The sequence below is a fragment of the Rhea americana genome, unplaced genomic scaffold, assembly GCF_003343005.1.
Source record: "Rhea americana isolate MKP2758 unplaced genomic scaffold, rheAme1 scaffold_191, whole genome shotgun sequence".
NCBI lineage: Eukaryota > Metazoa > Chordata > Aves > Rheiformes > Rheidae > Rhea > Rhea americana.
Window position 1 is genome coordinate 714,229 of NW_028186050.1, and position 12,517 is coordinate 726,745.

General features: G+C 52.3%; 1 protein-coding gene across 5 annotated transcripts in view; it reads right to left on the bottom strand.

Annotated features, from left to right (window-relative positions):
* SEPTIN5 (septin 5) overlaps positions 1-12,517 on the bottom strand; it is a 47,259-nt gene that overhangs the window by 16,499 nt on the left and 18,243 nt on the right. Inside the window, exon 1 of one of the 5 annotated variants that reach the window (XM_085302710.1) lies at positions 6,396-6,554. The exons of 1 other annotated variant lie outside the window; for it this stretch is intronic. Coding sequence is in view for 3 of the 4 variants with exons in the window: in XM_085302708.1 (XP_085158834.1) it covers positions 1,145-1,234 (90 nt within the window). In the remaining variant the exon portion in view is untranslated. Of the gene's footprint in view, positions 1-1,014; positions 1,107-1,144; positions 1,455-6,395; positions 6,555-12,517 lie in introns of those variants that run through there. 3 more of the 5 variants (XM_085302708.1, XM_085302707.1, XM_085302709.1) reach the window with 3 other exon arrangements.

Consider the following 12,517-nt stretch of genomic DNA (forward strand, 5'->3'; position numbering starts at 1 on the left):
ACTGGGGTCGGGCGGAGGAGAAGCCCTTGCAGGTACGGCGGGGCTCCCGGGCTGCCCGTACCTCCACGGAGGAGCCCGAGGCACGCTGCATGGCCTCCATCACTCCTGCTTTCCCAGGTCCCTCCCCACTGCCCCTTCTTCATGTGCCATTCAAATCGACCCAGGTCAGCTGCCATTTCACCATTTATCCTGGGTGTAAACGGGGCCTTGCTGAGTGCRTTCAAAAGGGCAAAAATTAAACACCGTGGAGCCACAGAAAACTCACAGAACGGCCCTGATCCCAGGTCTGGAGCAAACTGCAAAAATGCTGGAGCTTTTGTTGGGATGCTGGTGCTCCGACCCACACCTAGGGCCCCAAATACGTTTCCCACATCCGCTGCCCTTTCTCCGAGTGTACAAACAGCATGACGCCCCCTCGCCTGCCAGCTGCAGCCATTTGGTGGGCTGCAGCGTCCTCTAATTGCTCAGGGCCCTCTAATTGCTGCAGACGCCAGAACAACCGGCCAGCTCCCTCCCGGGCCGCCCTTCCTCCAGCCGTTCCCCTCCGGCCAGGCCAGGCCGCCACATCCGCATCTGCACGCACCAGCACAGCCCATCCCCAGGGCACAGGCAGAGCCTTTGCTATCGATCCACAACACAAACAGCCCCAGGGCATCCCCCCATGTCCAGCTGCCCCTCAGGCCCTGGGGCAGAGCACGGGAGCATCAGCAAAACCACTCACCCCCCAGCATTTGCTGCAGCAGAAAGAAAACTGGCCAGGAAAACACAGACGTAAGAGGCCAGCACAAGCCAGGCTGCGTCGGGGTGCGCACGCAGCACTAGCTCATGCCCTGAGCACCCCCCAAGCACACACACGTTCAAGCCAGGGAATCACTGCATGGAATAACCACGCAAAAGCATGTCACGCATCCCCCAGCTGTCCGATCCACCCCACCTCGCGCCCGCGGGGGCTGCTGCCCTCCCCGCATTGCCCCCCTCCTCGGTCCTTTCTGCCCCCTGCCGTCTCCCCTTTACCAGCTTCCTTCCGCTCCTCTGCTCCTTGGAGCTCCCATCCTGTGCAGCACGCATCTGCTCGGGCACCATTCTCCCCCCTCCTGTCCCTGCTGCTCCCCAGCTCGCACMGCGCTATAAATATACCCGGTACCTTCAGCTTGGCTGGGTGGCTTCGCTGTGCCTGCGTCCGGGGGGAAAGCAGCTTCTCCACTAACCGCTCCTGAATAATGATCGAATCCATAACCGCGGCCGGCGGGACGGGCAGCCACCGCAGGCCAAGAAAAAAAAAATCCAGCCCATGTGTTCCCTCCCAGCCGTGGCTAAATCCATGCGGCAGCCCCCCCGCCTACGCGTGCACACGCACGCAGGGCTGCGCAGCTCGGCGAGCCACAACGAGGAGCAGAGGCGAGCGGGCTCCCGCGGCAGCTGCCCGGGATTTCCTGCCTTCGCCCGGGCTGCGGGTGGAGCCTGCCCGCACGGACAGCACAAAAGCCACCGCCGCCAGCGCCGCGGGCCAGAGCCGGCAGCTCCCTCCCCACCAGGGTCCTGCGGAGAGGTTTCGCTCTTGCAGGATGYGGTCTGTGCTCTGACTCTGTCTCCTTTCGGGCCCATTCGGCCGGAGGACTTCTCAGCCAGCCTGSCTGAGGCAGCCCAGGCAAAGGTTTGCTGCGAGGCTGCCTGCTCGTGGCACAGCGTGCTGCCTCTGCCTCCATGTCCAAAGGTCTAAAGGGTCCAAAAAGCTCCCCAAAAGCTGGGTCCAAACTTTGTCCCCAGATTATCATCCTGGCTGATGGGGATCCGCCTGCCCGTGGTGCAGCTCTGTCTCTATCGTCTAGCACAGGCTCTTTTGGAGCCTCACCTCCAGAGCCACTTGGACTAGGCAGCTGATGTATTCTGGACCTTACAGCAATTCTTTGATGAAAGCCTTTTCGATTTTGATGAAAGTCCAAAATAAAGAAGCATTTGTATATTTGTCAAGGGCAAGCATCCAGCCCAGCAAGAGCTTGGCATTAACATAAAAATCATTCAAATTTCACATTTGGGATGCTTGTAAGACCTGCTTTCCAGCTTCTCTATGTAGCCATAGAAACCAAAACCTAATTCATACGAAACAAAGAAAAGCTGATAATCTCATATAATCACACAATTCTAGATGCTGGAGGTTTAATATCTTGGCATATATAGCAAAGTCATAAGAGGTGGCAACATCAATGCACTAGAAGAACCTGAAACTGCCCACGTGCGTTCCCAAGCACGATCCTGCCTGTGCGCAGGGAAGGACCCAGMTTCCCTGCTCTGCTCCTGCCTCTCTCCCAGGCCCATCTCCAGCTGCAGCTATAGATCTCTCAGAGCAACTCAAGAGACTACTCAACCAGCAGGCCTGCCCTGGTGACCCTCAGGGCTGCAAGCTAGGACCTCTTCCATGTACCTCAAACGTGACCAATACAGGCTTCTGCTATAAAGCAGCAAGTTTCTGAGAGACCTTTAGTGGCCTAAAGTTTAGGAGCAGGAGAGTGGAGAGGTGTTAGAAACCAGACTTCTGTATGTACCATATACTTAAAAAAARGGGGGGGGGGAGAGAGAGCGCGAGAGAAGAAAAGAAGAACAGAACATGGCCTGCAGAGCATCATTTAAGGGATTATCTCTAGATGTTCATAAGCAATCAGAATGCACAAGCAGCTTGAACATCATGGTCACAGACATCCCAAGAACACTGTGCAGCAAACCTACAGCTGTGCGGGATTGTTTAAGTCCACGGCAGTGACACATGCAGGAGGAGGAAGGTCTGCACATCTTTCTGTCCCTTGGATGGTGCTCTTCCCCTAATTTGCAGAATTACTCTACTCCTCAGGGAGCTGACAACCCTTAGAGCATCCTCCTAGTTCAGCAGTGGGTCAGGGCATGTTCATGATGCTGTTTTTTCTTCCTAGATTCACAATATCTAATCTCTACTTCCCTGACTGGAGGATTTCACAGTTCAGATCTGCAGCTTGTAAGATACTATGCTCTCTGTTCTGGGCTACAAGGGCAACAGTTTGGGACATGCAGCAGACACATCAGAACATACTCGAGATAACACAGACATTTCACCAACCCTTCCATACTGTAAACCACAATAGCTGCAAACCCTCCCTACCCTCCACAAATTTTCACAGCTTGGTAAACCCTTGCCAGAAGACCACAAGCCACATGGCCATGAACCACAAGTATCTGCCTGGACATAGGGAGACAAGCTCTGTCCACATGAGCCCACTGCCACAAATCAGAGCATTTTTCTCAACTGGGATCACAGACGAAGTCAACAACGATTTGGTTGCAGCAAAACCACAGTGTTGATCATGGCCCCAGGAGCTGCGCTGACAGTGCAGATAGGAACAAGGAGCTACTGTCTCTTGATCGCACTGAGCTTGCACACATCATACATGGCTCCCGGGATGGGCAGCCAGAAAGGAATTCCAGCTAGGARACCATGCCTGGGAATGCAGAGAGAAGACGAGGAAAAGAAACTGAGAAGGGTGGGTCTTGCCTACAGAGAGCCTCTTTCGCACTGCATGGCCAATGCTACAGCTTAAGAAGAGTGTCAGTTGGCTGCAGACTCAGCCTCCTCTGCCCCTCCTACAGGGGCTCCTCTCAGAACAAGGAGCTAGAAGAGCTTATCTTGGCTTCTKTTCTTGCCAGAGACACCAAATCAGAAATGACACACCAAGGAGAGGACATGTTTGAGCTGCTCAGATGTGTTGCACGGCACATGCTGAGCCATTGGCTCAGGTAGGTTCATGTGCCAACTTTCCAAAGGCAGCCAAATCAAACCTTATTTTGCCTCTGTCCTTTCAGATTTCCCCCCTTCCCTTTCCACATAGGAGCTGGAAATGCCCAAAGTAAATCCTGGCCTCTTCCTCCAACAAGAAATCTAATGTACAACRTCTTAACAGAAGAAGAGTAGCACAGAGGAGATCTCACGTGCTGTGTGCAGCAGAGCTCAGCAGGGAAACATATATCTTGGCTCTTTCAAGATACAGAGCAAAACCAAACTGTTTTCTTCACTTGGCTTACGAGCCACGTGCACCTCTAACCTCCTCACTAGTCACGCGCTAGCAGCAGCTCAGCAGTGGAGCCAGGACCAGAATCCAGCTCTGCGACTGTCAGACCAGAGCAATGGCCACAGCCTCATCCTGCCGGGCATGCGGCAAGGGAAACGCAAACACATCTGCGCAGTGCACCCAGCAGGGCCCATGTCACGGACCAGCCCTTCCTTGTCAAATGGTGACAGGAAAAAAGACAGACAAAAAAAAAAAAGAAAAAAGAAAAAAATCAGCATTGTCCAGCACAGCCCAAGCCCTCGGTGTTCCCAACACCTTCGGCAGTTGCTCGCTAACAAAGGAGCCAGGACAGCGAGGACGCACATCCCCCGGCGCCCCTGCAAACCACGCACCCACCCTTCTGCAGGGCTGCCAGAGGCCAGCTCTGGGCGCGCTGGCCAGAGGGCTGCCCCTCCTGGCAGGGGGATGCAGTGARTGTGGGCAGAGCTGCAGTACGGGTAACGGGGATGGGGGACGTCCTACTTTTCCCTTTGTCGAAGGCAATTTCTAGTCTGCAGGGCTGAAGATGGGCTCCGAGAGGAAGAGAGAAAACATGTTAATTTGTCTTTTTAGATGTAAACTCACAAAAGGCAAAATTCACCACCAGGCAGCTGGCTGGAGCACAGAAATGCTCCCTGAGAGCAGCAGGTCCATGCTATGAGGGCAACACCATGCACTGGCAGCCCCGGAGCAAAGAGCAAGGCCGCCAGGCTTCACTCGTGGCACTGAGCAGAGGCAGGCGCAAGGCTGTGCTATCACACAGTCATTGGAGCTGGAAGCAGTACACCCATTAAAGAAAAACACACAGCGTTTAGGATCCAGCAGCAGTGACGCGCAGCAAGCAGCCCCGCGAAGCGCAGCGCTGTGGGTGGAGACATCTGCAAACATAAGGAGGAGAGGAAGCAACGTGAGGATGCGCGAGGAGAGAATAGCACAGATCAGACATGGGGCTGGGGGCAGGGAGAGGAAATTCTGGCCTTGGCTAAATTTACACAGTCCTGGCTGGGCTCCAGCCACARCAACCACAGCCCCRCACGCCTTTCTCCAGCAGTCCTGARCTCCCATCGTTTCACCCCGGCGACCTCCAAGCTAGGTCTTTCGCATTACCCATCAGGTAATCAAGCAGACCAGGCCTTGCGGAGCTGCCCATGTGTGACACTGATCGGGGGTCACTGCACTGACACAGCTCTGACATCCATCAGATGGATGCAGACACGTCTCTCGGCCTCTCAGCAACACGCTGTCAACGCCGACGGCAATGTCAGCCCCYGTGAGCCACACGCAGCCCCTCCAGCTCTGCTGCTAGAAGCAGTAGGGATAAACAGAAAGGGAGCTAAAGCCAGAGGCTTGGGCAAGAAGAGCCATGTGCAAAGCAGGGTGAGGAAAGGACCCTGTCTTTACTCCACAAGACTTTTCCTGTGAGGTGCTACAGCCTACAGCTTGCTTCACACTCAGTGTGCATCATGTAAGGAAAACGTTCTGYCACCATAGCCTTGAGAAGCATAAGCATCACGGAGCCAGGCAATATGCTCCCTTGGGGGATGTACCTGGCTCGATCTGGCTTGTGCAGAGGACTGTGAAGCCCTGGTTATCTACGCCTCCGGAAAGTCAATGCAGTCCTGCCATGACAGCATCTACACTTTTTTTAGCTAAAGCAGACAAAACTATTTTCAGAATTCCCCACAGAAGGGAAATTCAATTCCTGCCTGCTTTCTACCAAGATGGGAAGGACAGCTCCAGAGAAGCTGTTTGTTCAAATCAAACAGGAGCAGCATCAAGCAGTAAACTTGACATTAGGCAGGAGAACCATCCTCAGCCAAGACCAGGGAAACAGAGGCTGAGGGAGCTGCAGGTACCTTCCCTGTAGGCAAGCAGCTGGCAACCTCTACTTCTCCAGACCTACCTTCTCCTCTCGCTTCCTGCTCTCCCACTGCATGGACAYTCAGTGTTAATTTTGGACAGGTAAGTCTCAAGGGTGTCACAAGGTCTAAACTCTTGCTGGTACGTCATTGGGAGAGCAGCACACTCATCTTGAAGCTCCTGCTGATTTGATCTGAGACTGTGTTGATCTAAACTCTGACGATCAATTTAACCTTGAACATACAAGCAAGGCTCCAAAGCCAGATGGTTTCTCCCAGTGGTTACTGGGAGTGTCAGAGCCCTGATGTGAGCCAGGCTTCACCCTGTGATGCTCAGAAAAAAGCAAGAAATCAGATCAGTACTGCAGAAATCACAAAGTAGGGATGAACATGCTATACATACAGTGCCACACGCACAATCAACTCAGCAATCAAATCTCCTGCCTTCTTTTYTTTTACTTACTTCACAGGTCAAGCTTTAATTTCCACTCAAGGATCATGGCTGCTTTGTCACATAGTCCCTCCAGAAATCTATCCAACTGCATTTTAAAGGCACTCAGGCTGCCTGCGTCCACTTGAAGTACCTCACACTCCCCTAGAGGCACTGTGTGAGTCACCAGGTGCCTTCACTTCCAACCCTGAAAAAGAACCAGTGATCATAAATTGCCTCCCACTTGTTCAAACTTGCGAGTCCTTCTGCAGCAAGTTCCCAGCTCTTCTCACACCCAGCTCCTCTGCTCATCATTCAGGGTAATTTGTAAAATATAATAAATTGAACAGATGTCAAGCTGGCTGGAACTCTTCTACGGAAGAGTTGCTCTTTTCTCGTCAGCAGCACAGGAAAAGCCACTACCAAACAGACCTTCCCTGGTGCGGTACCGACACACTCCACGGGAGGGAGAAGCCGGCCCGCAGAAGAGYGGGTGCCGCTGGGGCGAGACAGGACTGTGCCTGCTGGCGCGGCCGGCTCTAACAGGGAGCTCTGGCACCAGCTCTCCCTGAGCAGGGGCCAGACAGAAGTCAGTCTGCAGACCAACCCTGTAACCCTCATTCCTTCAGCCTCACGTAGGGTTGCAGGAACTGGCCTCTCTGACTGCCACTACATTCAAAACCTGAGCAAAGGACAGAGGTTTTCAAACTCCATCTGTTGAGACAGGAAGAGAAACCAGGTTGCACGAGAAAATCTGTAGCAGTCTCACAGCACTACAACAGCTCATCTTTCCCTCTGCATCTTCCATCCGCTCTGCAGCACACTCAGGAATAAGTAGATTCCTTCCTTATAATCTCAAAATTCATAGCCAGGAAAAACAGAGAGATGGGGCACAGCCCTGCCAACACTGGAAAGCCAGGAATAGGCACATTTGGGAGAAAAACAGGTACACATTGTCCCATGGCATGGAAGTTGGCTGGGCTGGGAGCCCTTCTGGAGAGGGAGGGTGGAAAATAACAGTGATTTATCCTCAGAAATGAAAGGGGCACTGCTTCTCCGGCTTTCAGATTCTCCATCCAAACAACAAGAGCATCAGCAGTTCTGGAAACTCCTGATGCATATTAACATATACGAACAACAAAAGGCTGGAGACAGGAGCCTGCAGAAGGTCCACCTTAAAATTATAGGCAGTGGTCCCAATCCTGCGATCCTTACTCACCGAGTAGTCCCATTGAAATACAGACGACTGCTCACGTGAGTAAGGGATGCAGAATCAGGCCTGTCTACCAAAGAGGCTGAATCCTGAACTGGAGAGCACATCACGGCCTCTGAGCACCATGAGACTCATGCCTGGTTGCGCAGAGGCTATCCCGAGGACATCGCTGGGGAAGACAGTCCAGGCTGGGGTACCACATCTGCAAACTGCACACTTCGCACAGACCGCGGAGAGCAGGCACTGCACAGACAAGGCTGGAGAAGGGACCCAAGCACGGATGATCCTGGTTCATCTCTACTACGCTCATCTCACGGACACTTCTAGCTCTGCAAGGAGGTCTTTTTAACCAGACTGTCATCCTAGCAGGCTCCCAGAAACAGTATTTAGAGAACGCAAGCCAACTGTCTTGGGAAAGTTCCCAGCTCCTGTCTGGGGCTCCCAGCTACAATTAACATAACTTTAGCAGTAGCTGATGCCCACAGGAGAGGAGAACAAGCCCACTCTTAGCTCACTACATCATTAATTCCATTAGCAAAGGGGAAAAAAAAGCAGTGATTTAAAGTAACCTTCAATTCTGGGAGGCAACCAACAGGCAATGAGAAGCCCAGTCCCAGCTCATGTGAGGAATAACCTCCAAAGCTCTGCAGAGCACATCTTCCAAGGACAGCCTGCAGCTGCCTAGCACAAGGGGGAAAAGGCACCTTCTCCTTCCCAAGGGTGTCTCCTATGGGTGTCCCTCCCAGCATCCCTCCCTCCGCTGTGAGCAAGGATTTTGCCAAGGAAGTACCAGACGTTATCTTTCTCCCTGCACTCCTCGGGACAGCCCCTGGCAGCTCTGCCCACTTGCCAGTGCCCGGGGGCAGGACCCAGCTGGGCTGCTGCAAGGCAGTGCCCTCTCCGTGCAGCATGGCCCCAGGCTAACATGGTTAGCTGGTTTTCAGGCTGATCTGGCTGGCCACAGCTCCGCACTTGACCATCTGCCCTCCTCGGGGGAGGACCCCAGGAGCCCTGCTCCCAGCACCGCCACACCTGACCAGCCTGCACTGGCCTTACTGCACACACCAATCTGCCCAAGCCGGGGCCCCGCATCAGGACCAGCGTTCATCTGTGCAGATGGGTAATTAGGTTCCCTCTCCRTTTCCTGCTTCCTCCTGATGGTTTCGCTGCCTAGCAGCACCCTTGCAGCCCTGCATGATCCAGTAGCACTAGTCAGAGGGGAATTCTGCTCCTGTCCTCCTCGAACATTGCTCTTGCTTCAACATAAACAGCAGAGAACTGCAGGCGCTGTTTCAACAGTTTGAGCATTTCATGGCAGAAGCATTTGTCCTTTCCAGTGTTTCCCTCCCACACCTGCCACCCTGCCCCTTCTCTTCTGAGTGACACAGAAAATGAGTGTGATGTTGTTGGCAATTAGCAGCAATAAGCTAATCAGCAGAAATAAGCAATCAGCTAAACCAGGGCTGGATCACACCTCAATTTATGAGCAGTGGTGCAAGCCATTCCTTTCAGGTAGGGCCTACAAAAAGCACATCTATTACCAGCAGTGGTGTCAGATGTTCTCACAAAAGGATCATAACACTCTCCTGCAGAGGGAAAAAAATAGGTAAGAAATAGAGCAACTGTGAGATCTGAGGAAGTCAACACAGAGAGCTCTCTCATTGCTCCCAGAGAAAGGAACGAGTGCAAGCCCAGATGAAGTATCCACAGAGACCCTAATTGTGCATACAGGACATCTGTCCTTCTCCTCCGCTACCAAGCAGCAGCTCTCTGGGAAGCAAAGCTGGTTCCAGGAGCCCTGACCCTTGTAAAAGCATTCCCAGGACCTTCAGAGATGCGCAAGACACTATTTCTACCTGACAAAAGAAATAAGCAGAGGACCCAGCTTGAGAGTCCTCTCACAGGTGCCCCTTCACTGGAGACCTACAGACTGAGCTTTTCAGAAATGATCTGTCATTCTGGCCTTTTGCACCCTATACTATATTGTGTTCTCCAATGCAAACTGCATGGTGCTACCCATCTGCTCCCTGGCCTGTCAGGGCAGCCCCTGCTCTGGAGACCTGCTGCAGGTCTCCGTCCTCCAAGGCATCCCGCTGAGAGACCTTCGGCATTTCTGCGTCACTGCCCACACTGCCCCATTTCTACTCTCTACCCAGCTTCAATGCCAAACTGCTGCCTGCCCCATGGAGAAGGCTCCAAGAGGAATTTTGAAAGATTTCAGGAGCTTGCTGCTCTCTTGTCTGGTTTCCCTGGGCCTGACACACATGTAACATTAGTTAGAAACTGCTGCAGCRTGGCAGCAGTGCTGTTGATGCTGCAGCACTGTGTTAGGGGGCTACCCCAACCCCAACCCCAGCTGAAGGAAGCAGGACCCCAGCGCAGCRGTGCTGTGGCCACTGATGGAACTGGCCACGCAAATACAAAGCCTGGTGACTTGCTGCATGAAGAAAAGGGAAGAGAGAACAGCTGCAAGGCAATAAATGGCTGAGATAGTCCCAGGCATTAAAGACCAAAGCATCAAGATTTTAACAACCCAAGGTTCATGCAGCTCAACCCAACAGTCAAAGTTGGGGAATCAGATTTTTCTGTTCCTTGTTTGACATTTATGGCTAGCTATGTGGCCACCCAGCATTTACACTGTCTCCACATATCCTACCAGAAGAAATGCCGAGGCCATGGCTGGGGAAGATGCTTCAGAATAATCCAAAAGGGAATCAGAAGATGCTCTCCAATGCTCTTCTCTCCCCTTCTCCCCCATCTACTTGCTCCAGCAAATGCTGAGGCTGGTTACATCTCTGCTGCACGCACCACCACCTCTCTGTACCCTGCAGCATGACTGTGGATTTGCATTTTGTTAAATGCTGTGATGATGGCAGAAAACTTCAAGTCACTGAAAATATAAATCAAATTGTGCTGTCTGTCAAAGGGAATTTAAACAAAGTTTCTTCCAAGCTTAAGAGTAACAGCACTCCTCAGCAGTTACTGACTCTTATCCGTATCAGAGCTGCTGACCAGTAAGGAAAGAGTAAAAAGTGTTAGCCTGAGTTTGTAGCAAAACAGAGGGAAGAGACCCTCTTGGATGGAGAAGCAGCTAGCTCAGAGTCTCAGCAGAGATTAGTGAGTACCAGAGAGCTATCCAGACCCTTTTGTAGCTCAGTTGCATATGCAAAGGTCTGCAGCTCATAGTAAGGATACCCATATGGATTATTTACCGAGACCAACAGGTCCTGATGGCTTTATGATACTCAGACGAACAAACCCAATCTCTACTGCTCAGCATCACACAATGGGTCGCCCAACAGGCCAGCCACGAGATGCAGTCACACAACAGCCAACTGCTCCACACACTCAGTTCAGCCTTGTCCTCCAGAACCCACCCCAGCATGGAGAGTCACTCTTCAGTGCAAGACAGGTATGTACAGGGSGTGCAACACTCTCCTGAAAGTCAAGTGAGCCACAGGACCACCTCCCTCCTTCACTAGCCCTGCTCTGGTGTGGGATGCTAGGAAACCACRTGGAAGCAGACAAAGCTTTGGGGAGGAAGGCCTTGTTTGGGTGTAGGATATTGCTCATTTCTGACTCCATGAATCTTCCTCAGCCTGCCCAAACTCTGCCCTCAGCCCAGYGAGAACATGCTGCCAAAGTGTCTCAGAGCAGGAGCAGGGTGAGTATCAGAGGTCACCCTGTCTGAGGCTGCTATAGGAAATTCAGGCAAGGGAAGTACCTCTGCTTACCAAGGCATGAGGTCAGCTCAACTCTTGGGTTGCCTGCAACAGAGAGGTGATAACAGCACCCCAGTGGAAACCCGCGAGCCAGCAAGCCCTTTAGCACAGGAGCCTCAGCATGCTTTTGCCAGGTCCAAACTTCATTAGCAGTTTTGCGGCAATGAGATTCTTACCAACCGCTGAGATGAYGCCATCTGTTTCCATTTATGTGCTGGCTCACAGGAGCAGCTACAGAGCAAAGGGCTCTGGAGAGACTTTGTTCTCCAAGCACATGGGGACTGAGCAGCCAGCTGGTTGGGACAGACTTAGTCTCAATCCACTCTCCCCAGCGCAACCTAGTACCTCCCCTCTGCACAAAGTACACACCTGGGAGGCATGACAGCACTCCCAGTTAGGTTTTTACTTTCAARCTCTTTCATACATCCACCCACAGGACACTTCCCTGTGGGCATGGAGAATGTGCTCCCGGCAGACAGCACAACTGCACCGACTTACTGATCTGCAGGGCACCGCAGCAGAGGGGGAATTCTCCAAACCATTCCTACATCATTTGGGTCTGCCTTCTACAAAGCCAAAAAGAATCTGCCATTGATGAGCCAGGATCCCCAAATTAACAACTACCACACCCTCTTCCTTTCCGCACCAGGGTCCTTCAGAGTTCACACTGTGCAGTGCAATCTTTATCTGGACTCCTTTTTCATGTATTCATTTTCATGCACACTACTTTGGGCAACAATGTATCCACTCACCCTAAGAAGGGGCAAGACATGTGCTAATGGTGTCTGCACCAGGCCTAGCCAGCACGAAAACACAGAGCACACAARGCAAATAAAAATGGCACCATGTGGCACAGGAATATCTAGGCTTTTTGAGAAACTGTAACACCAAGAAGGAAGGGAGAAAAATGGGAGATACTGTGTGGGGGGAGGGTTAAGGAAATTATCAGCTCTATCTGGCAGCTGAACTGCAGGAGGACTCTGCCTCCTCATCTTACCAGCAACACTTGCTTCAGGAGGGAAACCAGTTCTCTTGCTCAACAGATTCTATGCYTTGAAACAAGTTGCTCAATTCTTGRTGATTTGGGTAACTACRYTTTCCCTGTGGTTGCTGCTTCCTCTTTGAGYGAACAGAACGTTTTTCAAGGTCAGAAAATAACTTATGCTCTTCTAAAACTGCCCTCCCAGGCCCTACAATTCCCCTCAGTGATTCCTTCCTTT